The sequence below is a fragment of the Podarcis melisellensis genome, assembly GCF_964234715.1.
Source record: "Podarcis melisellensis genome assembly, chromosome: 14".
Lineage (NCBI taxonomy): Eukaryota > Metazoa > Chordata > Lepidosauria > Squamata > Lacertidae > Podarcis > Podarcis melisellensis.
The window spans coordinates 8,908,702-8,933,947 of record NC_138546.1 but is presented as its reverse complement, the minus strand read 5'-3'; the positions used below and the strand labels follow the sequence as shown (position 1 = coordinate 8,933,947).

Sequence of the window (25,246 nt, the reverse complement as noted above, 5' to 3'; positions counted from 1 at the left end):
GGGTGTTCTTGTCCCAGAGTTGCCCAGTAAGTCCTTGGCTATCAGACTTTCCAGCTGTATGTCATCTCCCCCTCCAAGCTGTTGGGGAATGTTCATTTTTGCTTTGTATTTATGTACAGTGGTACCTTGGTTCTCAAACTTAATTCATTCCGGGAGTCTGTTCGACTCCCAAAACCGTTTGAAAACCAAAGCACGGCTTCCGATTGGCTGCAGGAGCTTCCTGCAGTCAAGCAGAAACCGCGTTGGATATTCAGCTTCCAAAAAACGTTTGCAAACCGGGACACTTACTTCCGGGTCTGCGGCGTTCGGGAGCCAAAACGTACGACTACCAAGGCATTTGAGAACCAAGGTACAACTGTACTTAAGCCTATGTTGGGTGGTGTGTTTTTTGTTTTGTTGTAATATTGAAATTATTCTGTGTTTGCTAAATTGTTGATTTTTGTAATTTTGAATTCACTGCTCCATATTTAGAATATTTGTATTTCCAGTGTTCTCTATTTTGATGCTTTTGAATGTTTGCTGCAAGCTGTTTTGGGCACACCTCATCATGGAAAAGCAGCATATAATTAAAATCAATCAATCAATCAATCAATCAAGTCCAGCACTATCCTTTGGGCCACGTTGGGTGCTTTGCTCTTGTATTAAACATCTGAAACATGTTTAATATGTTTTATAGTCGCCCCAGTCACCGCTATGTATAACCCGTCATGGACCCTCTTCACTGCTTTCTAGGTAGTTTTGCTCGGCTATCACTGGAGCAGCCGGGAGTCGGAAGATGACCTCCTCGTCCACAAACCCGTTGCAAAATGGACTGCTGGGGAGGTGGTACACTGGCTGGAGCAGTTGGGACCCTGGACTTCCCTCTACAAAGAGAGGTTTTTACTTGAGCGCGTTAATGGGAGGTGAGGAAGATCCCTTTGGTGATGCTCTGAGATTATTGAGAGAGAAACTTCATTGTACCTGGTGCCTTGCTTATAAAAGGTTTTGTGTTCCTCAGGTGATGTGAACACAGGGGCAAAACAAAACAAAAGTCTTGTTGTGTTCAAAGTAAGTTTTTAATCTGTAGCGTGGCTGTTAGCAATAGTTCCCTGTTAGTCATCTTGCTAGGACCATGTCTAAACTCTAGAGTAGGCAGATGTGCTTTGCTCTCAGTGCAAATATCCACAGACCCGTCTTGTCTTGATGGTGATATTCGACTTGGTAGTTCAGCACCATTTGGAGCAGGGCTGAGGGCGTTTCCTTCGTGTAACAGTAACACCTGGTCTTGCAGGCTCCTGCTGACGCTCACGGATGAGGACTTCTCAAAGGCTCCTTACAATGTAGAGAACAGTAGCCACAGGAAAGCCATTATGACGGAACTGGAACGTGTGAAGATGTTGGGCGTCAAACCACCGCAGAACCTTTGGGAGTATAAGGTGAGAGGATGTTACAGGAAGTCCCACCTCCAGTGGCCGTAGACCTTTAGCCCCTGCAGCAAAGTACCATATTTTTCGCTCCATAAGACGTACCTGACCATAAGGCGCACCTAGTTTTTAGAAGGGGAATGCAAGGAAACAAATATTTTTAAAGGGAGCGCTGAGCAAAGCCTGTATGCATCCCAGGCTCTGCTCAGCGCTCCCTTTCATGAGCCACATGGAGCGTGTGTGTGGCACTTGCAGGCTTTTCCCCTGAGGAGGGAGAAGGGCAGCCCCATCACTGACGGACTGCCCTTCTCCCTCCTCAGGGGAAAAGCCCCCAAGAGCCACACACATGTTCCATGCAGCTAGTGAAAGGGAGTGCGGCTCTTGGGGGCTTTTCCGGGAGCTGGGGGAAGGGACTGACGCAGCCGGTCAGTCCCTTCTCCCTCCTTGGGGAAAAGCCTGCAAGAGCTGCACGGAGCGTGTGTGCGGCTCTTGGGGGCTTTTCCCGCCTGCCTCCCACCTGCATTCGCTCCATAAGACGCACACACATTTCCCCTTGGGGGGGTTGTGTCTTATGGAGCGAAAAATACGGTGCTCTTCTGTCCCTGTGGTGTCTTGATCCTCGGCATCCCTGCTGCGACCCAGCCCTGCTCTTGAGTCTGGTCCCCATCCTGTCTTCAGCCTGTGTCGCCCAAGTGCGGTGTAATGGTTTGAGTGTTGGACTAGGACCTGGGAGACCAGGGTTCAAAGCCCCGCTCAGCCATGAAGCTCATTGGGTGACCTTGGGCCAGTCGCCATCTCTTAGCCTAACCTACCTCACAGAGTTGTTGTGAGGGTGAAATGGCCAAGAGGAGAACCATGAACACCAACTTGAGCTCCTTGGAAGATAAAAGTGCCATAGAAATGGAATAAATACATAAATAAAATAAAAGTATCTTAGCCTGGCTTGAAGCCATTTTACCAAGGAGCAGGGAGTCTCCCCAATTTATGTGGAATTTCCTGCATCTGAGAGCAAATGCTACAGTGTGCACCCCATTGTGCAATTTATTGCTGGCAAGTCCCGTCCCCCCACTGTCTACTCTAATGATATCTTACATAGTTACTCTGGGCTGCTTGATGCAGGGCTGGCCTGAAGGGAGAAATCTACAGAGCAAATCCCCTCCTGCTGATTAATAACAGGGAACTAATTTATAATTGGGATCTGGGGAATGAAAGGCCGGTTAGCTTAACGTCCGTAGTGGGGAAACCACTAAACAGGTAGAATTGCCAAGCAAGAGGAACAAGCCTTGCGGAAGTAGAATCAGCATGGCTTTTGCCAGGGGGAGATCCCGTCTCAACATCTAGAGGGTTTTCTCCCCTCCCCAAGCATGCCAGCAGAGATGAACCAGTTGATAATGGGCTCTTAGGTTTTCAAAAGGTTTTTGAAAATTTATCCCTGAAAATTTATCCCCGAGTAAGCTGAGTAGTCGTGATATAACCACAAAGATCCTCTTGTGGATCAGGACTGACTTAGGAATAGAAACTGAGTACAGTCGTAACTTGGGTCTCGAATGCCTTGGTACTTGGACATTTTGGCTCCTGAACGCCGCGAACCCGGAAGTGATTGTTCTGGTTTGCAAACGTTCTTTGGAACCTGAACTACTGACAGGGCTTCCAATTGGCTGCAGGAAGCTCCGCTTTGGTTTCTGAACGTTCTGGAAGTCGATTTCCGAGGTGCGACAGTTTTCTCAGTGGTGGGATGTGGAAAATGGAGGGTTGGTGTTGGGACCTGTTGGGACTAAAAATTATTTAAAAACAAGTAAAGTTTCATTCCCTTATTTTCTTATAACTTACTTCCCCGACCTCCTCATACCTCCCCTTTTTGTATTCCAATTTCTAATTGTTAATTCAGCAAATCCTCTCCCTTAATTTTCATTTAATTTTCAACCCTTCTTTTCTTTTTACTTAATCATTACAGCTGAAAAACCCCTTAATTTTCCAAACCAACATCATTCTAACACATAATGATGCTTCTGATCTCTGAAGCACCAGAACAGAAGAAGATAGAGCCTCTCCCCCACTTAGGCAGGGTTCATGTGACCCTTACTTAGTATGACTCGGATCTTATGTTACACGCCTAGAGGGTGAAGAGGTCGTTGAGACAAAGCTGCATTTCACAGAAGACCCTTTGCACTCTCCCTTGCTTCCGTTTCTGTTCCTCGTGTATTCATGTGTTCTGGCTAACGGCTGACTCTCCCCCGTGTCTCTCCATTTCCTCACATTCCAGGCGGTGCATCCTGGGAAGTCACTGTTCCTGTTGTACGCCTTGAAGAGCTCCCCTCGGCTCACCATGCTCTACTTGTACCTCTTTGATTACACGGACGTCTTTCTCCCCTTCCTCCACACCATCTGTCCCATGCAGGAGGAGGAGCTGGAGGACATTCTCACAAAGCTGCTAGTAAGTAGGAGCAGGAGACGTCCGCCTTGGGAACATGCCCCCCTCCCGAACACCAAAAAAGTGGGAAGGGGTTTTGTGGGGGCAGCAGTGCAGAATGCTTTGAGGCTGCAGATCAGCGTCTCTCGCTAAAAGCCCTGTGAGAAATGGCCCCAGGAGCAAAAATGGGGCAAACATCATGGGGGCAGCAAGCCAAGGGCTTTTGTATTTCCTTTTATTTAACAATTTTTTGAAGGTTTTTAACACATTGGGCTCTAGAATCCAAACACATTTATAAAAAGATAACAAAAAGAAATATTTCAAAAATAATAATAAAGAAAAATATAAAATAGAGTACTCATGATTCTTACAAAACACTATTACATTCATAACTTGGATCTCAAACGCCTTGGTTCCCAAACAAATCGGCTCCCGAACGATCGAAACCCAGAAATAAGTGTTCGAATGATTTTCAGAAGCCAGACGTCTGGTGCGGCTTCCCTGGCTACTGATTGGCTGCAGGAGCTTCCTGCAGCCAATCAGAAGCTGTGCTTTGGTTCCTGAACGTTTTGGAAGTCGAACAGACGGATTCCGTTCAACTTCCAAGGTACGACTGTATAGAGAAGAGAAAAAAGTAACTAAAAATACCGTTTATCTCTGGTAGAAAATGTGGGCTATCTCTACACACTGGGATTGATTGCTAAATCATTTTTTAGAACCATAGCTCTGTGAAGAGAGCAGGTGTGTCTTACAACTCTCAGCCCCCTTAACAGATAAGACTTCCCAGTATCCTTTGGGCGAAACCAAGACTGTGTAAAGTGACATGATACTGCTTTGAATGTATGGTGCAGACGGAGCCTTAGTGTGAAGCAGATTTCTGTGTTCCCCTGCAGGTTTGGCAGACGCCAAATTCATTAATTGCCACCGCATAAAGATATGAGGGACGCGGGTGGCGCTGTGCTCTAAACCACTGAGCCTCTTGGGCTTGCTGATCAGAAGGTCGGTGGTTTGAATCCCCACGACAGGGTGAGCTCCCGTTGCTCGGTCCCTGCTCCTGCCAACCTAGCAGTTCAAAAGCAAAAAGTGCAAGTAGATAAATAGGCACCGCTCTGGCAGGAAGGTAAACAGCCTTTCTGTGCGCTGCTCTGGTCTCGGTGTTCTGTTGCACCAGAAGCGGCTTAGTCATGCTGGCCACATGACCCGGAAAAACTGTCTGCGGACAAACGTCGGCTCCCTTGGCCTGTAAAGCGAGATGAGTGCCACAGCCCCAGAGTCGTCTGTGACTGGACTTAACTGTCAGGGGGCTTTACCTTTTTTAAAAAGATATTTGCAGCGATACAGGGTCCCTTTCCTTCATGTTATGCTTCCTTAGAGATACTTGCTTCTCCTTAGCAAAAAAAAGTAACTGTTTTCCAAAAGTGGCATATACCTAATATGGACAAAATGTGCTCGCTCCAGGGATCGCACTGCCAGAAATCTTCCTGGGAAATCCTAGTACAGACTCCTAAGTCCCAGTGTAGAATTAAATGCTGAGATAAGAAAATGCTTCCTGCCAAGATTACCAGCATCATCATGTTTAAGACCAGGGGTCAGCAAACTTTTTCAGCAGGGGGCCGGTCCACTGTCCCTCAGACCTTGTGGGGGGGCCGGACTGGCAGGGGGGAAATTGACGAATTCCTGTGCCCCACAAATAACCCAGAGATGCATTTTAAATAAAAGGACACATTCTACTCATGTCGAAACACGCTGATTCCTGGACCGCCCACAGGCTGGATTTAGAAGGCGATTGGGCCGGATCCAGTCCCCGGGCCTTAGTTTGCCTACCCATGTTTAAGAGCCATCCCAAGTGTTGATGCCCATGCTTTTTTAGCCTGCTGTCCATCTGAAATGGCTTTGCTTTGGGCTAAAACTGAACACACACACACACACACAGATCCTAAGCCACTTATGGGCAGAAATATTTTTTATTTGCTTTCAAGGAAAAGCAGTCAATAAATTTTGGGCATGCCAGTAGGAAGAACCAAATTCTGATGGCAACATTTGAACCAGAGATATTTTGGTGTGGTGCCCAGCCTGCTTTTCCTGAACACTTTCTGTCTCTTTCAGGACCTGAAGGAGCCTGCTTGGAAGCAGTGGCGAGAATTCTTTGTGAAATACTCTTTCCTGCCCTACCAGCTAATAGCTGAGTTTGCTTGGGACTGGTTAGAGGTGCATTACTGGACGTCACGCTTCATCATCGTCAACGCCATGCTGCTCTCTGTGCTGGAGCTCTTCTCCTTCTGGAGGCTGTGGTCAAGAAGGGAGCTGAAGTAAGTCCCTTTCGGACCCTCCTACCTTCCAGAATTAGCAACCCTGTTTTTGTACTTGTAAAATCCCTTTAATGTTTTCCTCTCTCTCTCTCTTTATCACCGTCTTTTTGCGGAAATCAAAGAGAGAACTTGCACTGAATATAGAGAGATTCCTCCTTTTCCATCTCCCAGCTGTGACTCAGCTTCTTCCCGCTCAGGGGAGGAAAAACTAGTCGTGCAATGGTGTGCCAGGGATCTTTTATTTTTGGATATCCAAAAGTCCCCAAGGTTAACTTGACATGTCTCGTTTATGAGCAAATTGCTTTCCAGTGAAAAGCATGTGACTTACAGTGCTCCAGATAAGCAGCCTTCATTTGAAACGAAAAGGAGCGTCGTGAACCACACATTTCCTGTATGTGTTGGAGGCCCACCTCCCGTTTTTGGTACTCCCCTCCCTCCTTTCTCTTAGTTTCCCTTTTGAGCCTGTTTAAAACCCTCCTTAAAACTATTACGGTGGTGTTTTCCTGTAAATGATTGAACACGTTTGCTTTCCCTGAACTGTTGTGTGTTGCGCAAGGATGTTTTTAGTGCAGCTTCTGCAAGAGTTCCAAAGGTTCGTCAGAAATGAGATCTAGGGCTCTAATCTGTTCTTTTCCCTCCCCATCTAGGACAATTCCTCACCGGATGTGGGGCCATTTCTGGAAAGTGTCCACCCAGGGACTCCTCATGGCTATTTTCTGGCCAGTTATTCCTCAGTTTGTTTGCAACTGCCTGTTCTACTGGGCTTTGTACTTTAACCCAATTATAAACATTGATCTTGTGGTGAAAGAAATCCGTCGCTTGGAAACTCAAGTACTTTGATGGCGTGTTCTGGGATCGGCACTGTGCTGTTCAGTCCTGAACCATCTGGTGGCAGGGAGCTGCCAATTTAATTTTCTTTCCACAGTGACAAAACTTGTGATTATTATTTTTTTAATGGCACACCTACTTTTGCAGCAAGTCTTCCTTTTCAAAGCTGTGACGGCGGCAACAAGTGAAGGGAGGTGCTTTTCTGCTTTTCCTCGAGGAGAACGAACAGTTAATTTCCCTCTAATCAGGACGTTTGCTTTTGGACTAATCGAAGCGCCAACCTTTGTGTGCCACTCTCTGTATCTGGCCATGTAGCACAAGAAGCCTGATGAGAAATCTAAGCAGTCAGGCTCCTTTTTCGTGCAAAACGAGTCCTGCATTTACACGTTAAGCAGCTGTATACCTTTAAGAGACACCTGACCCTTCTAAAAATGGCTCAGATCCTGACTCGGACCCCTTTTCCTTATACACACAGCTCTGGTCGTGTTTGTGAATTTGAAGTAATTTCTGTTGCTGTATTGATTTACTAGATCTACTTGCCAACTGCTACCACTTTTTCTTTTAGAAAAAAGGGAAAATAGGTTCTGCACGTAAATACCAATTGATTGTGAGACGGTGGGCTTTCCCCCTGTACGTAGATGAACGCCTCCTGCTGCCACTTGTTAAATGTATGCCAAAACCAAGATTAGCTTTATTTTAAATGATGTGCCCCTATAAATTAAACTTGACTCTGCGTTTGTAATGATATGATCTTCAGATTTGCATATGAACATTTTTAAGAATTAAAACGGAAGATTTTTTTTTCTAATATTTATTATTAGTATTACATTTTTACCAAGAACCCTTCTTCTTCTCCCTCTCCCCCTTCTTCCCTTCACAGCAACCCTGTGAGGTAGGCTGGTCTGAGGTTTCATGGTCAAGCAAACTTTTGCCTGGGGTATACAAGATAAGGAAATGGTTACTCTGGGGGCTGAGTCCTTTCTGGACGACACTTCAGACTTATAACCCAGAGGAGAATATCACATACTGAATTGAAATGAGATGTACCGAGGTTAGCTAGGCAGCTTTGTGTCACCTGGGCCAAGGAGCTGGGTTGGAGCATGTTATCTCCTTCTGTTTCTTGTTTGAAGAATGGCTGAAATTATTTGGAAGTGTCTAGATTATTTGGAAGTGTCTAGACAACACCCATCCAAAGCTGGGTGAAATCTAGAGCCACTTTGATTTGTTTTTGAGAAGTGACTCGAGGAGGGGAACGTCCCATGTCCGTAAAATCTGGCCCAAGTGACGCCCTTTCTTAATCATCTTCACATTGAGGGTTGAATGACCCGCATAAAGTATCCGGCCAGAACAAATACTGTGAATTGTAGGGGGCGCTTGCCAGACACTTGGCTGCTTCGCGGTCACATTCGCAAGCCATTTTTTGGCACTTGTCTTCTATATCCTCTGTGGAAAGAAAAAGGGAGACCAGGAATCAAGCCCATCATTCGAGGCATTGCAAAATGGGTACCAGAGTGCGCAGATTTTTCTGGCCTTCAGCAGAATGAGAGGGAATGAAATACTTACTTAGATACTAAATATTTTGAATAAAACTGGATGCCCAGGGTCTTGGAAGGGCCAGGGTCTTTAGGAATTCCTCTGAAATTCCTTGCCACAGCTGTCAACTTACAGATTTGAAAATAAGGGACCAGCAGCCTCGAAAATAAGGGATCAGCAGCCAAAATAAGGGATTTTAGTCCGCCAGCTGAAATACGAAGTTAAAGGGGACCAGATAATTTGGGAGAGCAGCGCCGGTTTTTAGCCCTTCGTTTCCAGAGGTTGCCGCTCAAGACACCAGCTGATGAAACACTGCAATTAAATTACAAGCAGCAACCACTTTTTGCGCAAAACGAAGTCCAAGCTACGAAGATGCTGCTGCAGTTCTGTATCTTTTCTCTCGTGCTCCATCTGCAGCTCTCAGTTCCATCAGGTGGGGCGGGAGGAAGGGGGGGGGAATAGCGCCCGAAGTAAACCAGCAGATCAGACCATCTATGCTAGTCTACCACTACAAATCTATGGGAGAAGCGCTTGCGGTCCTTCCTCCGCTTTCCCCTCTATGGTTAGCTCTTGGAACACCTGCCTGCACCTGCGCCGCTGCCTCCTCTCTCTGAACTGCTTTCTCTATGGTCCTTCGGCGGCACAGCCGCAGTACGGCCTAGCGGGAGTGGGAGAGGCAGTGACGGAGGCACCAGGGAGAGACGCTCAGAGGGGAGGCACCAGGGAGAGACGCTCAGTTCGGCGGCCGCAAGGAGGGTGGCGGTGGAAGGGCCTGAGGCTCCAGACAGTCCTGACGGGGAGGGGCTCCCGGGGGCCAAGGCTGGTGAGAGGAGGCCAGAGGGGGCGGGCTGGGCAGCCAAGCAACACAGTTGGAGCCTCCCTCCTCCCTGGCTGGCAGGGAGGGAGGGAGAGGAGCTGTTTCCTTTGAAACCCAGGAAATTTAAGGGACATCATCAATAAGGGACAGCAGCGGGACACGGCGCTGAGATAAGGGAGTTTCCCGCCAAATTAGGGACGGTTGACAGCTATGTTCCTTGCTTACAGCTAGAATATCTCTTGGGCCTTAGAATCACAGAACTGTAGCATCAGAAGGGGCCACAAGGGGCATCTAGTCCAAAGCCATTAAATTCAGGAATAGCAGCTAAAGAATCCAAGCCGGATCAGGGCCGTGTTGTTTTCCCTGCGGTGCAGGGCCTGGTGTCAGGATGCCGAACATTGCATTCAGGTCCTAGGCAAAGAGGGCTGCTGATGCTACTAGCAGATATGGGCACCAGGGTGAATGAAGGGGGCAATTGTGGGCTGCAATGCTGCCCGTCTCCATGCCAGTGGGGCCAGCTGTTGGAGAAGCTGAAGGAAGCCAGGGTGGGCTCCAGCGATCCAGCTGCAGCATGGGTGCCCTGCCAACTCTACCCAGCTCTGAAGCCATGCCTGCTTGGCAGTTTCAAGTGGGCAAGCTTTGCCCTTGGTTCTGAGAAGAAATGGAAACTGCAAAACGAGTCTCTTAAAAGTGCATCCCTAAGAGAGGGCAGGGACGCGGGTGGCGCTGTGGGTTAAACCACAGAGCCTACGACTTGCCGATCAGAAGGTTGGCAGTTCGAATCCCCACAACGGGCTGAGCTCCCGTTGCCTGGTCCCTGCTCCTGCCAACCTAGCAGTTCGAAAGCACGTAAAAATGCAAGTAGATAAATAGGTACCGCTCCGGCGGGAAGGTAAACAGCGTTTCCGTGCGCTGCTCTGGTTCGCCAGAAGCGGCTTAGTCATGCTGGCCACATGACCCGGAAGCTGTACGCCGGCTCCCTCGGCCAATAAAGCGAGATGAGCGCCACAACCCCAGAGTTGGCCACGACTGAACCTAAAGGTCAGGGGTCCCTTTACCTTTAAGAGAGGGCAGGAGGGGAGGTTGTCAGATACAGCTGCTGTTATGGCAGCAAACCTCCTCCCCGCCAGGGGAATATCCACTCACCACACTTGGCCGAGTTGTTCTCGCACTCCCAGGTGTACTTCTGCAACTTGGGGGAGCAGCCCTCCTTCTCGGCTTCTCCGTAGCAGCAGTCATGCTGGAAGCAGCACCTGCCGGCCCCAAAAGAGAGGATGATGGCTTTGTTTTTAGAACATTTGCACAATGCCCTACGGCCAGAGCGGCTCTCAGGGCGACTTGCATGTTAAAGCAAGGCAAGGCATTCCCTGCCTGCATGTATCGACAACTGAAGAGACACAACACATTCATATCTGAGGGAGTGTCTCCACCCCCATCGTTCAGCCCGGACACTGAGGTCCAGCTCTGAGGGCCTTCTGGCGGTTCCCTCACTGCGAGAAGCCAAGTTACAGGGAACCAGGCAGAGGGCCTTCTCTGTGGTGGCACCCTCCCTGTGGAACGCCCTCCCACCAGATGTCAAAGAGAACAACAACTACCAGACTTTTGGAAGGCAGCCCTCTTTAGGGAAGCTTTTAATGTTTGATGCATTACTGTATTTTAATACAGTGGTACCTCGGGTTACAGATGCTTCAGGTTACAGACGCTTCAGGTTACAGACTCCACTAACCCAGAAATAGTACTTCGGGTTAAGAACTTTACCTCGCGGCAGCAGCAGGAGGCCCCATTAGCTAAAGTGGTGCTTCAGGTTAAGAACAGTTTTAGGTTAAGAACAGGCCTCCGGAATGAATTAAGTACTTAACCTGAGGTACCACTGTATTTTGTTGGAAGCCACCCAGAGTGGCTGGGGATTATTATTATTATTATTATTATTATTATTCCTGAATTGCAACATTCGGAGGAGTGTGACTTCTGCAGGACGGCCTCATTTCAGTTCCCATAAAATGCAAACTGGACAGGTTCGTCTTTAAATGCAAACTGAACCCAATGTATTCCCCGCCCCTAGTTACGCATAAGCTCTCTGGGAGCCAGCCAGCCGCTGCCACGAAGCTCTAAGGCAAAGGGAGAGCTTCCAAGTCTATGAAAAGGTCACCTTCCTCTCGACTCCTGGCCCTACGAGTTGCGTAGGAGGGCCTTCTTTTGGGGCGGATCAAAGCACCAGCTTGCCATCTCCATGCCTTTGAAACAACAGCAACGGGAAGCTGACCTGCTAGCCTACATTTTAGTCTGGATTTGGGCCTGGGAGAAGTTCTGGGAGAAGTGGAAGCAGCTGGAGACGTGTGCCCCACTCTTCCAGTTGTGCCACGAGCATAGCAATTAAAGCCACATCTTCTCATTTTGCAAGATGGAATGGAAGTCTTGTTTTTCAAAAACTTCATTGCTGCAACCAGGTGGTTGCAAAATATATCCCGTATAGATGGCTATATTTTGGGCGGTGGTTTTTATTTCCGAACTGCCCAAGGATGTGGGTTATTTCCCCCAAAACCAGGAAAAGTGGTTTGGCCTTAGCCAGAGAATCTGGTGCAGTTTCCAAGTTTGCACATTCTGATGTGGCAGTGGCTTTCTCTCTCTGGAATAGGGGTGGCCGAATCCATCAATTTCCGTGTCTCATTCTTCCAACTTTAAGTTCGTTTCACCACCTTTCTTTTACAAAGTCCTCACAATTCCCGCCCCCCCCCCGGTATGCAGGGGTTTTTTGTATGCAGTTTTTCAGTCAGTATATGTTTTTGCAGGCAATTTCCCTAAACGCTATGCATTTTTGTCTATTTTCACTAAGGAGAGAGAGTTTGGATTTGATATCCTGCTTTATCACTACCTGAAGGAGTCTCAAAGCGGCTCACAATCTCCTTTCCCTTCCTCCCCCACAACAAACACTCTGTGAGGTGAGTGGGGCTGAGAGACTGCAGAGAAGTGTGACTGGCCCAAGGTCACCCGGCAGCTGCATGTGGAGGAGCGGAGACACGAACCCGGTTCACCAGATTACGAGTCCACCGCTCTTAACCACTACACTACACTGGCTCTCTATACATATACATATACTGTATGTACAGTGGAACCTTGGGTTGCGGATGTAACTCATGACGGAGGCATGTCCACAATCTGCAGCATTCGAATCCTGAAGTGCTGCATCTGCACCGGCGCGATTTGGCGCTTCTGCACATGTGTAAGCGGCGAAACCCAGAAGTAACCTGTTCCGGTACTTCCGGGTTTCCCGCGGTCCGCAACCCGAAAACACGTAACCTGAAGCGTCCGTAACATGAGGTATGACTACTTTGATGCACACTTTGCTGTTATATCTACATTCTACATACATTAGGTTTGGGAACTGCTTTGCAAAATTTGGAGAAGGGCCCATTTCACAGGATAGCTGTGTTACGGTTTCCGTATAGTTTTGCAAAGTGTGAATTAGGTACAGCATTTCCCCCCCCCCATCCTTACCCTTGAAGGTCTAATCTTACTCCTCCCCCGTCATCCTAGTCTCGTTTAAAATTATTCCCTACCCACAGGCTTATAATTTAAAAGACATGTCACACAAGGAAAATTACTGGGAGGGTAGAGGAGAAAAGCAAACTCAGGCACCAATTCTTACAGTTAAATATAATGTCTTGAGGGGTGGGGCCACACCAAAGCTAGGCAACTCCAAACCTTTGGCTGAGTGCTCTCTTTCTTTTCAACCGGTTCCCGTTTGCTTATTTAGATTTCTAAATCATCCTTCCCATCCAGATGTTTGAAGCTGCTTAGCTTTGCTCTGGCCCAAGAATTATATTTAATTTTAAAGATCGGTATCTGAGTTTGCTTTTTTCCTCTACCCTCACATCCTTTTCCCCTCATGTGTCATGTCTTTTAAGTTGCAAGCTTGTGGGATGGGCACTCTGTCCCCAAAAAGGTAAACAGGAGAGAGGCTAGAGGCCTTCCTGTTAGGTATAATGAGATCCAAGGTACCAAGTAAACAAACAAAGTTGTTTATGTATGCCCACTACAGCAGCGGGAATCCTATATGAACAAAGATGGAGAGAGGAGATGGTCCCTAGCAAGGAGTGGCATACGAAATTAACGGAATACGCAAAATTAGCAAGCTTAACCAGGAAAATTAGAGAGCAAGAAGAGAAAAGTTTTAAAGAGGAATGGAAGCCATTTGTAGACTACTTAGAAAAACCATTGTAAAAGTGTTAGAACTTTAATCGGTTCGGAGTAAGTTCAGCAGTTATAGTTTAGAAGGAGAATAATTTGAATGTTTAAATAGTTAGAAAAAAATAGAATATGCAGCAGGAATGGGAAACTTTAGGAAGCCATGGAAGGATAGATGGGAAGTCGATGGAATAGAATTATAGATTAATGTAATGCAGTACTTTTTTTCTGGAGGTATGCAGGGGTACGCATACCCCTAAACATTTTTGTGAATCTTTGTACTTTTGTCCATTTACTGTATTTATTTTCCCCGATTTGAACTCTAAAATGGTGGTTTTCTTGATTCAAAATGAGAGTACCCCTAAACATTTTTAAAGAAAAAAAGTACTGATGTAATGCATCTGTTTTCTCTTTTTCCCTTCCTTTTCTTTCACTTATTCTTCAGTTCTGTATTTTATAAATTCATAAATAAAAAATAAATATAAAACAAAAAACTTGAGCAGGAAAGGCTTTCTAAACTCAAGACTGTGTGTTCCTCCCCACTTAACTTTGGGATGTGGCGTTCCAAGGTGTCCTGAAAAATGACTTGCAGGAGAGAAAAAAGGACACCTCCCTCAAAAGTAAGTGTATTAGAAACCCAGAACCTTCGCCCACGGAGATTTCATCCCTTTGATCGTTTTCAAGTACAATTTCTTCAACAGACGCATGTCACATTTCATGTTGTTTCTCTGCACCCAAGTACAGTGGTACCTCGGAAGCCGTTCCGGAAGTCGTTCCGGAAGTCCGTTCAACTTCAAAAACGTTCGGAAACCAAGGTGTGGCTTCTGATTGGCTACAGGAAGTTCCTGCAGCCAATTGGAAGCCGTGTCGGATGTTCGGGTTCCAAAGGACATTCGCAAACCGGAACACTCACTTCCGGGTTTGCGGTGTCCGGGAGCCAAAACGTTCGACTCTCAACGCATTCGCCAACCAAGGTACGGCTGTAGTGTTAGATAGAGATTGGGGAGGAAATAATGGATTTCCAGAACAGAACGTTTCAGATATTTTGACCTGCCGAGTCTCATACTCACCAGTCTGCTTTGTCCCTGGGATAGCCTGTCCCTCCCAAACCGCAGTAGCACCCATAGCGCATATAGGCAAATGGCGAGCGCTGTGTGGTGCACAAGATCGCCCCGGCGAGCTGGATGAGTCCCCGGCGGGTCCGCGGCGCAGCATGTCCCAATGGGTTTCCTGTAGCTAGGGAAAGGAAAGTAGATGGGTCAGGATCTCTAGAGCACTTTCTACGCAAGAAGAACTTGTCAGCGGGCTGCCTCTTGTGGCCAGGTGTGGCGTTTGCCCTCCTAGGTGTGTGACATCATACTGGGTTCATAAGGAAAGGGTTAAGGTAAAGGTAAAGGGACCCCTGACCATTAGGTCCAGTCGTGGCCGTCTCTGGGGTTGCAGCGCTCATCTCGCTTTATTGGCTGAGGGAGCAGGCGTACAGCTTCCAGGTCATGTGGCCAGCATGACTAAGCTGCTTCTGGCGAACCAGAGCAGCGCACAGAAACACCGTTTACCTTCCTGCTGGAGCGGTACTTATTTATCTGCTTGCACTTTATGTGCTTTCGAACTGCTAGGAGCAGGGACCGAGCAACGGGAGCTCACCCCATTGCGGGGATTCGAACCACCAACCTTCTGATCGGCAAGTCCTAGGCTCTGTGGTTTAACCCACAGTGCTACCCGTGTCCCTTAACGAAAGCGTTAACTAATTGTAAAATGATTAACCGATGGGAACCCAAGGGGAGGAATTTGAGTTAGAGGGGTTGAGAAGTTAGTCTGGAGTTAGAGAAGAGACAGAGGGAGGATAAGTCTGTGGGTTGGGCTAGTCTGATATGGAAGAGTGAGAGGAGTCAGTCAAACAGTTGTTATAATCAGTCAGAAGGTATTAGGAAGGTATAGGCCGGTAAAGAAACTAAAGTTAAGAAACTGACAGGATTTGTTTTTCTGAGAAACCATAAACTTGTTAATGCTTTAAAATAAACTTGTTTATTTGGTTCAAGTTTAACAACTGTCTGGACTCAGTGTTTTACCCGAGAGTAACGGGTTGGCAGCAGCGGGGAAGCCAGCACAGTGGGGCACAGGGATCAATAGACCATTAAACATCCAGGGACCCTGTGTGATCGCCACACCAGGGGACCACTGGCAGACGAAGGTGGGGGCAGAGTGAGCAGCCCACCCCCGGTGTCATCTGCAGGGGTGTTGACATCGTGGCTGCCACTGCCCCCTGGGATGCTCAGCACTCACCGTGCACGCCCCGGGACGCATGTCACTTGCTGCGCACCCTCCCAATGCGTGTAACACCCCCTGCGGGCAGTGTGCCACCGCCCTGGGACGTGCGCCAGCCACACCCGTGGATGTTCACCGCTCCAGGTGATGGAGCAGGTAGTGGAGGTGGTACAAGGAGGAGTATTCAGAGGGAGAAGAAGGAGCAGACTGAGAAGAGGAGGTGTAGAAAGCTGGAGGGGCCACAGGGTTTAGTGAGCAGGGAGAGTCTGTGCCAGATAACAGTCCAGACTCAGATGCAGAAGCGGAGGCTGGAGAGGAGGGGAGGCCAGGAGACAGAGATAAGCCAGGCTACTGATGAAGCCAGGCAATCATCCTGTCCTGCTGCAAGAAGCTGCCCTGGTCTCCCAGAAGATGCAGAGGAATGAAGAGGGCAGAGCAATGAGAGACAAGGCTGTAGAGTCTCAGATCACTCAGGAAGGAAGAAGACTAGGGGAGCTGGGGGAAGGTGGGAACCTTCAGTCTTCACAATGGCTTCACTGGGGCAAGACCTCCTGGAAAGAATTGCCGGGACCACCAGAGCTATGGTTTGTTTCCTTCGATAAAGAGTTAACTTCGCTGGCCTTGGGCGATTTATTGTTTCAGCGCTGACCTACGCCTGATTGCAGTCCTGACATCACGATCACCTCTCCCAAGCTGCACCCACTGCCAAATGTCACATGTGTTGGCACACACGGTTTGTCGACAAAGCATAAAAGACGCTGAAGGGCACAGGGACAGAGGGTGCTGCCTTTTGCAGAAGGAGAACACCCGTCTGTTGAGCTGACTGGCAGAGGCTCTCCAGGGTCCAGGCGGGGGAAAATGCCAGCCCCATTTGGAGAACCCAGATCTTGAACCTGGGATCTTCTGCACACAAAACATATCCTTTCCCAAGGAGCCGTAGACTGTCCACAGGCTGTAAGTGCTTTGCCACTGGGAAAGAGAGAGAGAATGACTATTCCCCTTGGTTGGGGCAAACGTAGAGGCGGCCCCTTCTGCAATGCCAAAAAGGATGTTGTGGGTCTGCACAAAATGCACATATTTTAAGTGTTATGTTCAGAGGCACATTTAGAAATAATTACTGTGATTTAAGGAGAAGAGTACCTCCCTAAAGGGAGGTGGGTGGGGCTGTGGGTTAAACCACAGAGCCTAGGACTTTCCGATCAGAAGGTCGGCAGTTTGAATCCCCACGACGGGGTGAGCTCCCGTTGCTCGGTCTCTGCTCCTGCCAACCTAGCAGTTTGAAAGCACGTCAAAGTGCAAGTAGATAAATAGGTACAGCTCCGGCAGGAAGGTAAACGGCATTTCCATGCACTGCTCTGGTTCGCCAGAAGCGGCTTAGTCATGCTGGCCACATGACCCAGAAGCTGTACGCCGGCTCCCTCGGCCAATAAAGCGAGATGAGCGTCACAACCCCAGAGTCGGTCATGACTGGACCTAATGGTCAGGGGTCCCTTTACCTTTACCTTACCTTCCTAAAGTCGGGGGGAGGCTAGTGCTCTGTGACCTGTGTGGGGGACTGCTCAGCCAGGAATTTGAGACTTCACCCTATCTAGATGGAAGCTGGAATTTGTGGCCTCGTAGGAGAAAGTGGAGGCTCCGTCCAGTCACTCTGCTTTCGGTAGGACGTGGGAACCTAACCTGAGGAATGCACCTTTTATTTGCTTACTGTGGGCAAATATGTCTACTTTCTGAAATCTGACTTACTCAAAAGGAGGTATGTGTGCTGGCTGCAAGCAGCTGGAAAAACCTCAAAAGATGTGTGAGTCAGCACGGCTCTCCAGAGCTAAAAGAACGAGTCAAAGGGCCCCCGACTCTGAACTCTCTCTCATTCCCACTTACTGCCTTGCGGGACAACTTCAGGAGAAGAAAAGGCTAAGGAGTAAACCCTATACAAATCCAGAGTGGATTTGTCCCTGAGGTGGTTAGATGGTGACTTGTATGCCTAATTCCAGCAACTCCTGCTGCCAAAAATCTTGCTCTGCTTTCCTTCGGATCACCTCAGCGAGGCTGAGAGGGGTGGCCCTGCCATCTGGGCAGCCCAGGTCCTCCATGCACACTCCCATCAGCCCCCAGAAAGCATGGCCAAGGGCCAGGGATGATAGGAAACAACAACAACAACAACAACAACAACTTATTATTTATACCCTCCCCATCTGGCTGGATTTCCCCAGCCACTCTAAGCGGCTCCCAACATCATCATCATCATAGCAATAAAACTTCAAACTTTAAAAACTTCCCTAAACAGGGCTGCCTTCAGATGTCTCCTGAAAGTCAGATAGTTCTTTATTTCCTTGACATCTGATGGGAGGGCGTTCCACGGGGCAGGTGCCACTCTCCTCTCTAGCCATATGTCAAGCTGTCTGAAGCTGATAGGACTTCTAATGTCACCAGGAAGGTCACGGGCTGCCAGCCTCTGGCTTATTGTGTTGGACATTTTGCTTCAAATCTCCACTCAGCCACAGAGTTTCATGGGTGGCCTGTCCAACTTCACAAGGTTGCTGCAAGGATACTAATAATAAATTATTATTTATACCCTGCCCATCTGGCTGGGTTTCCCCAGTCGCTCTGGGCGGCTCCCAACAGAATATTAAAAACACAATAAAGCATCAAAGATTAAAAAATTCCCTAAACAGGGGTGCCTTCAGAGGTCTTCTAAAAGTCAGAGTTCTTTATTTCCTTGACATCTGGTGGGAGGGTGTTCCATAGGGCGGGCACCACCACCGAGAAGGCCCTCTGCCTGGTTCCCTGTACTTCGCTTCTCGCAATGAGGGAACCGCCAAAAGGCCCTCGGAGCTGGACCTCAGTGTCTGGGCTGAATGATGGGGGTGGAGATGCTCCTTCAGGTATACTGGTCCGAGGCCGTAGCTCAGCAACACCCGGAGGGCCAAAGGTTCCCCATCCCTGCTTGAAATGTATAATGTGTGGGTGGCCTTAATTTCCGCTCCACCCTTCCTCCCCAAGGAGCCCAGGCTGGCATAAGCAAAAAAGCAAACCAGCAAATAACATGCAAAAACTTTTATAAACATCCACCTAAGGCGCACGTTTCATTTCAAGTTTGCCAGGAAAAGCATCTTTGGGCCGTCCGGTGCCAAAGGGATTGTTTGGACTCAGTCTGACCCTTATGTTTCCTTCACCTTATGGTTTTGATCTATGGGCTACTTTTAAAACAAAGCTGCATTTTAAATTGCATTTTAAGCTGTATTTTAAATTGGGGTTTTTTTTTCCTGTTATGTTTTTCCTGTAATTTTTCTGGTGTTAGCTGCCCTGGGCCCGGCTCTGCCGGGGAAAGCGGGGTATAAATAAAATTTATTATTAGTATTATTATCATCATCATCTCTAGCACACCTGAACTTCCTGAATTCCACCCCCCCCAGTCCCAATGGTCACAAGTCCACTGCTAGGTATTTGTCATGTGGTGCAGGGGGGATGGCATTGCGCTTCGCAGAAGGAGAGCCCAAAAACTACTGGGTGCACGTAGGACCTCTTGGAAGCTCCTCAGGAGAGGCAGCGTGGTGTAGTGGTTAGATTGTCGTGCTAGGTCCTGGGAGGCCAGGATTCAGGTCCCCACTCAGCCATGAAGTTCACTGTCTCTCAGCTGGACCTACCTAACAGGGCTGTTGTGAGGGCAAAATAACCTGCCTCAAATAAAATGGGGGGGGGGAGGAATAACTGTGTGTGACACCTTGAGCTCCAAGGAAGAAAAGTGAGATGCAAATATAATTAATAAATAAATAAGCAAGCAAGCAAGCTTTTTGGAGCCCAGTCAGTGGTCCGTATAGTAAAAGCTATGGTTTTCCCAGTAGTGATGTATAGAAGTGACAGCTAGACCATAAAGAAGGCTGATTGCCGAAGAATTGATGCTTTTGAATTGTGGTGCTGGAGGAGACTCTTGAGAGTCCCATGGACTGCAAGAAGATCAAACGCATCCATTCTGAAGGAAATCAGCCCTGAGTGCTCACTGGAAGGACAGATCCTGAAGCTGAGGCCCCAATACTTTGGCCACCTCATGAGAAGAGAAGACTCCCTGGAAAAGACCCTGATGTTGGGAAAGATGGAGGGCACAAGGAGAAGGGGACGGCAGAGGACGAGATGGTTGGACAGTGTTCTCAAAGCTACCAGCATGAGTTTGACCAAACTGCGGGAGGCAGTGGAAGATAGGAGTGCCTGGCATGCTCTGGCCCAGGGGGTCACGAAGAGTCGGACACGACTAAACAATAACAACAGTAAGATTGCCATTGGGCCAGGCACCTAGAGAATTCGCACCCTCTGTCAGGAGTCTTGGGAGACCCTGATTCCATTTCTGGCTGCTGAATTGTGTTCATTTCCTTCTCGCTTTTCCTATCTGCATTTGTTTGCTAGGCATAGACTGTTGGGTCAACAAAAAGCGAAGCACCACCCTGTGTACACTGCTGGCAAATACAACAGGGTGAAAGGCAAACAGAGGAAAAGAGCAAAGCTCTCCGTCAAGATCCTGGCTCCCGTCTTTCCACGACAACATCAAAGCTGGCTTGCGAAGCAGCCGGATCCCGGACCGTCTGCCACAAACGACACCCTAACCCACAGGGTAGCTAGACCACCTTGCCAGCCCAGCTGCTGGGCGACAGAACAGAGGGGCAGACCGGGCGAGGGGTGTTGTAGCTCAGCATTTGCCTTGCATGCAGAAGGGCCCAGATCCCATCACCAACAGCATCCCTGTACCTCATGTCCACCCACAAACTGTCTGTTTATTTCATCCCTCCTCCTCCCTGCTCCTTTTATAGCCATCCCTTTTTTTAAAAACAGCTTCTCCCTCTGATCTGCTTCTTTCCTATTCCCAGTTTATTATCATTAGCCTTGGATTTATAGCTGCTGCCAGAATCCGTCTGGCCAAAATGCTCCTGTACGAGTAAGGGGGTGGTTGCAGCGTGGTGGATCCCAGCTGGTCTCCTCCAGAAAGGTGATTCTGGTGTCCTTAGCGTCGCTGCATTGCCAAGACCAGGGTGCAAGAGGCAAACAGGCCCCATCCATCCCAACTGGGATACTCTGGGGTCCGACTGATTTCAGCGACAGAGATGCTCAGTGCCATTTCCAGGCAAGTCTATTCAAAGGCTGCTGCTTTCAATTGAATTTCCCTCCCAAGGACTGAAGCCTTAATCACGGGCTGCAATGGAGGATGGGATCTAACAGGGTTTAACTAGAAAGGGCAGGATTGCACCAGCTGTCATGGGTTCCCCAGCCAAAGGAATGCACATGGCAGGTAGTAAACTCTTCATTGTCAAAGTTGGAACAGTCATGTCTACAGCTCCAAATACACTGGTACCTCGGGTTAAGTACTTAATTCGTTCCGGAGGTCCGTTCTTAACCTGAAACTGTTCTTAACCTGAAGCACCACTTTAGCAAATGGGGCCTCCTGCTGCTGCCGCCGCGCCGCCGGAGCACAACTTCTGTTCTCATCCTGAAGCAAAGTTCTTAAGCTGAAGCAATATTTCTGGGTTAAAGGAGTCTGTAACCTGAAGCGTATGTAACTGAAGCGTATGTAACCTGAGGTACCACTGTATAAGGGACGTGGGTGGCGCTGTGGTCTAAACCACCGAGCCTCTTGGGTAGGGGTTGGCAAACTTTTTCAGCAAGGGGCCGGTCCACTGTCCCTCAGGCCTTGTGGGGGGTCGGACTATATTTTGAAAAAAGAAGAAGAATGAATTCCTATGCCCCACAAATAACCCAGAGATGCATTTTAAATAAAAGGACACATTCTACTCATGTAAAAACATGCTGATTCCTGGACCATCCATGGGCCGGATTTAGAAGGCAATTGGGCCGGATCAGGGCCCCGGGCCTTAGTTTGCCTACCCATGCTCTTGGGCTTGCCGATTGGAAGGTCGACAGTTCGAATCCCTGCGACGGGGTGAGCTCCCGTTGCTCTGCCCCAGCTCCTGCCAACCTAGCAGGAGAGCATGCCAGTGCAAGTAGATAAATAGGCACCACTCTGGCGGGAAGGTAAACAGTGTTCCTGTGCACTCTGGTTTCCGTCACAGGGTTCCGTTGAGCCAGAAGTGGTTGAGTCATGCTGGCCACATGACCCGGAAAGCGGGCTGCAGACACACAACTGGAGACTGCGCCTGCATGGAAGTTGCCTCTGCTCATCTCGTTTCACACCCCTCCTGGTTCTGGGAGACAGTGGTGCAGGAGAGGGTCCCCAACTTGCTTCTTCTTCTGATCCCTCCTGTGCTCCAGCTCTGAAGCTCCCCCTGCCTCTGACTCTTGCTTCCCAGCTGGTGCAAGCCCCCACAAATTCCTCTCCTTCCCCCCCGGTGCACACTCATCAGATGGGCGTAGGGTATAAATAAAACCATCACCATCATCATCTGTGTCCTGCCAGTCCCTGACATTGCTCTTTGGTAGTGGCAGAATCAGGAAAAGGGAATCTGCCTTAGGCTGAGTTCGGCTGTTGGTCCATCTAACCCAGCATTGTCAACACTGGCCAGCAGCAGTATTTCAGGCAGGGATCCTTTCTCAGCCGAACCAGGAGATGCCACTGGGAACTGGACCTGGGACCTTCTGCTTGCAAGGCAGATTCACTACCACTGAACTGCGGACATTTCCTTACACACAGAGGCAGCCTTACCTAGAATCAATGTTGGCCCACCTAGCCAGTATTGTCAGCTCTGACCGGCAGCAGCTCTCCAGGGCCTCAGTTTTTCCCATGACTTGCTACTCATCCTTTTAACTGGAGATGCTGGGTACTGAAACCAGCACCTTCTGCATGAAGGCAGGTGCTCAGCACCAGTGAAGGGCCCCGTTGGTATCCGCTGCTTTTCCCAAGTCAAAGTACTTGCCCCTTTAGTGCCAGCAGTGCCAGCCCTGGCAGGCAGCAGCTCACCTGGGCTCAGCAAGAGGTTTTTCTTCCACTACCTGCAACCTGAGATGTTTACACAACAACAACACAGGCAACACGGAGACCAGTATACTAGATAGCACTGTAGTTCTTATTACATAATATACATGATTTAGTACAACAAAATGTGTGCACTTGTAAATTCTCTAATATATCTGAAAACAAATGAACACACGTCTGTCAATCTTTGAAAGTCTATAAAAGTACAGTAGTACCTCAGGTTAAGTACTTAATTCGTTCCGGAGGTCCGTACTTAACCTGAAACTGTTCTTAACCTGAAGCACCACTTTAACTAATGGGGCCTCCTGCTGCTGCCGTGCCGCCGGAGCACGATTTCTGTTCTTATCCTGAAGCAAAGTTCTTAACCTGAAGCACTATTTCTGGGTTAGCGGAGTCTGTAACCTGAAGCGTCTGTAACCTGAGGTACCATTGTATAATGAGTCTATGGTTGAAACAAAGTAATAGATGCTATCCTGTGGGCTAAGCGGTAAAACTTTTTAGGCCTTCATGGTGCCGAAGTAGTAAGTGAATAACAACGTAGGACAGTGATCCCAGATAATCTGTTTCGCTGGAATCTTCTTCAGCACAACACATAGATTAGAAAAATGCACAAGGAGCAGTGGTCATAAGGATATGTAACGACTAAAAAGTTTTACCGCTTAGCCACAGGATAGCATCTATTACTTTGTTTCAGCCATAGACTCATTATACTTCTACGGACTTTCAAAGATTGACAGATGTGTGTTCATTTGTTTTCAGATATATGAGAGAATTTACAAGTGTACACATTTTGTTTTTGTTGTACTAAATCATGTAATAAGAACTACAGTGCTATCTAGTATACTGGTCTCCGTGTTGCTTGTGCTGTTTGTTGGGTTAAGTTTGCAACACAGGGGTTTGTTGTTCTGTATACCTGAGATGCTTTAAGATGGAGATGCTGGGGGATTGGACCTGGGACTTTCTGGGGGTTTAACCCTAAGCTACAGACTTTTCCCTGCCCCATATATTGAGCTGCCTGGTCCCACTGACTCCCCTCACTGGCAGCATCTCTCCAAAAGGGACTTGGATAAGCCAAGGATTGAACCCAAGAACATCTCAAAGCAAGTGTTCTGCCAATAACATTATGGGCATAGCCAGAGGGGCAGCTGCACCCCTCAATCAAGTAAATAATAATAATAATAATAATAATCATCATCATCATCATCATCTAATTAAAAATAGAAATAATCAGTATATTTGAAAATGACATAGCAGGCCTAAAGGGCTCTGCCCCTCTCTCTTGCTCAGCAATGCACCCCTTGTACCTAGAGCCCTCATTTGGTCCCTTTCAGAGAGTAAAGACCTGCCTAAGGTCCACGAGGACAGGGGATTGTCTCCATGTGCTACACTTACTGAGTGTGCACAGAAAAAAGTGCCTTGGGGGGGAAGGAGGAATTTGAGACAGAAGTGCTGGAAAGGTTTTCCGCAAACCCAAGAAAACTTGTTTTAGTTTGGATTTTTTTTTTTAAGAAAACGAGATTTAAAGAAGGTGTGTCCTTTGTAATTTTGCAAAATATAACCGCATGAAAGGTACCCCCAATGTTGTTGTTGTTGTTGTTATTAAACTTCCTAGTTTCCAAATGACTGAAGATTTTGACAGATATTTTTTCCCCTGAGCCCTTGGGGGTCAAGAGAAAGTAATCTGAAACAAAAACTGTGTGGAGACAGTTTGACAAGGACAGTTTGAGAAGGAAGTGCTGGAAAGATGTTCAGGAAACCCAAGAAAACTTGTTTCAGTTTGGATTTTTTTAAGAAAACGAGATTTAAAGAAGTTGTGTCCTTTGTAATTTTGCAAAATATAACCGCACGACAGCTACTCCACGATGTTGTTTATTATTATTATTATTTAACTTCCTAGTTTCCAAATGACTGAAGATTTTGACAGATTTTTTTTCCTGAGCCCTTGGGGGTCAAAAGAAAGTAATCTGAAACAACAACTGGGGGGGAGACATTTCATTCCGAATCTGCTAAGCGGAGCCAGACAGAGGATGGTGACAGGCGAGTGTCAACATCCCAGATCTTTGTTCTGAATTAAACGGGGAGAGTGGGAGCTGCCATCTAGCACATAAGGGCGTCGGTGCGTCAAGCTCCGTCTTACGCACACCGAAAGCCAGCTGCTCTCCAGGGCTCCAGACCGGGTGGGGAGGGATCCCTATACCCAAGATTGCACCAAGGACCTATTCCGACCGAGAGCCGGGCTGCATCGCCCTGAGAGCCGACGGGGCGCCCGAGAGCGCCTCTGCAAAGCCTGGAGGCTTTGGTGGCGCGCCTTCAACCAAGGCGCTCAGCGCATCTGCCGGCGCCGGAGGCGGGCATATGCCCAGGGGGCACCGGAGCCCGTCGGTTTTCCTGCCCACTCACCCGTCCGCAGCAGGAGCAGCAGGCACAGCAGCAGCAGCGCCGGGCGTCGCCCCGCCGGGCCCATCAAGCAGCGATCTCGGGGAAGGCGTCGAGGCAAGTGGCTGGCGCGCTCCGCCGTGCGTCCCGTCGAGGCGCTGCTGCAGCTCCTGCTGGCCGCGAGCGAAGTGGCTGGCACTGCCGCCT

At 48.4% G+C, this 25,246-nt stretch overlaps 2 protein-coding genes across 3 annotated transcripts in view; one reads left to right on the top strand and one right to left on the bottom strand.

The window, feature by feature from the left end:
- BFAR (bifunctional apoptosis regulator) overlaps window positions 1-7,753 on the top strand; it is a 14,214-nt gene extending 6,461 nt beyond the window's left edge. For both annotated transcript variants that reach the window (XM_081889262.1, XM_081889263.1), the window contains exons 5-9: window positions 733-902; window positions 1,271-1,415; window positions 3,667-3,837; window positions 5,920-6,122; window positions 6,770-7,753. In XM_081889262.1, coding sequence (XP_081745388.1) covers window positions 733-902; window positions 1,271-1,415; window positions 3,667-3,837; window positions 5,920-6,122; window positions 6,770-6,962 — 882 coding nt within the window. In that variant the 3' untranslated portion in view covers window positions 6,963-7,753. The remainder of the gene's footprint in view (window positions 1-732; window positions 903-1,270; window positions 1,416-3,666; window positions 3,838-5,919; window positions 6,123-6,769) is intronic.
- PLA2G10 (phospholipase A2 group X) lies at window positions 7,516-25,246 on the bottom strand. Its single transcript, XM_081889423.1, has 4 exons — window positions 25,064-25,246; window positions 14,556-14,721; window positions 10,447-10,553; window positions 7,516-8,393 (listed from the first exon to the last, which is right to left on the bottom strand). Exons 1-4 carry the CDS (start codon window positions 25,125-25,127, stop codon window positions 8,245-8,247), a joined length of 486 nt encoding a protein of 161 aa, XP_081745549.1. The 5' UTR covers window positions 25,128-25,246; the 3' UTR covers window positions 7,516-8,244.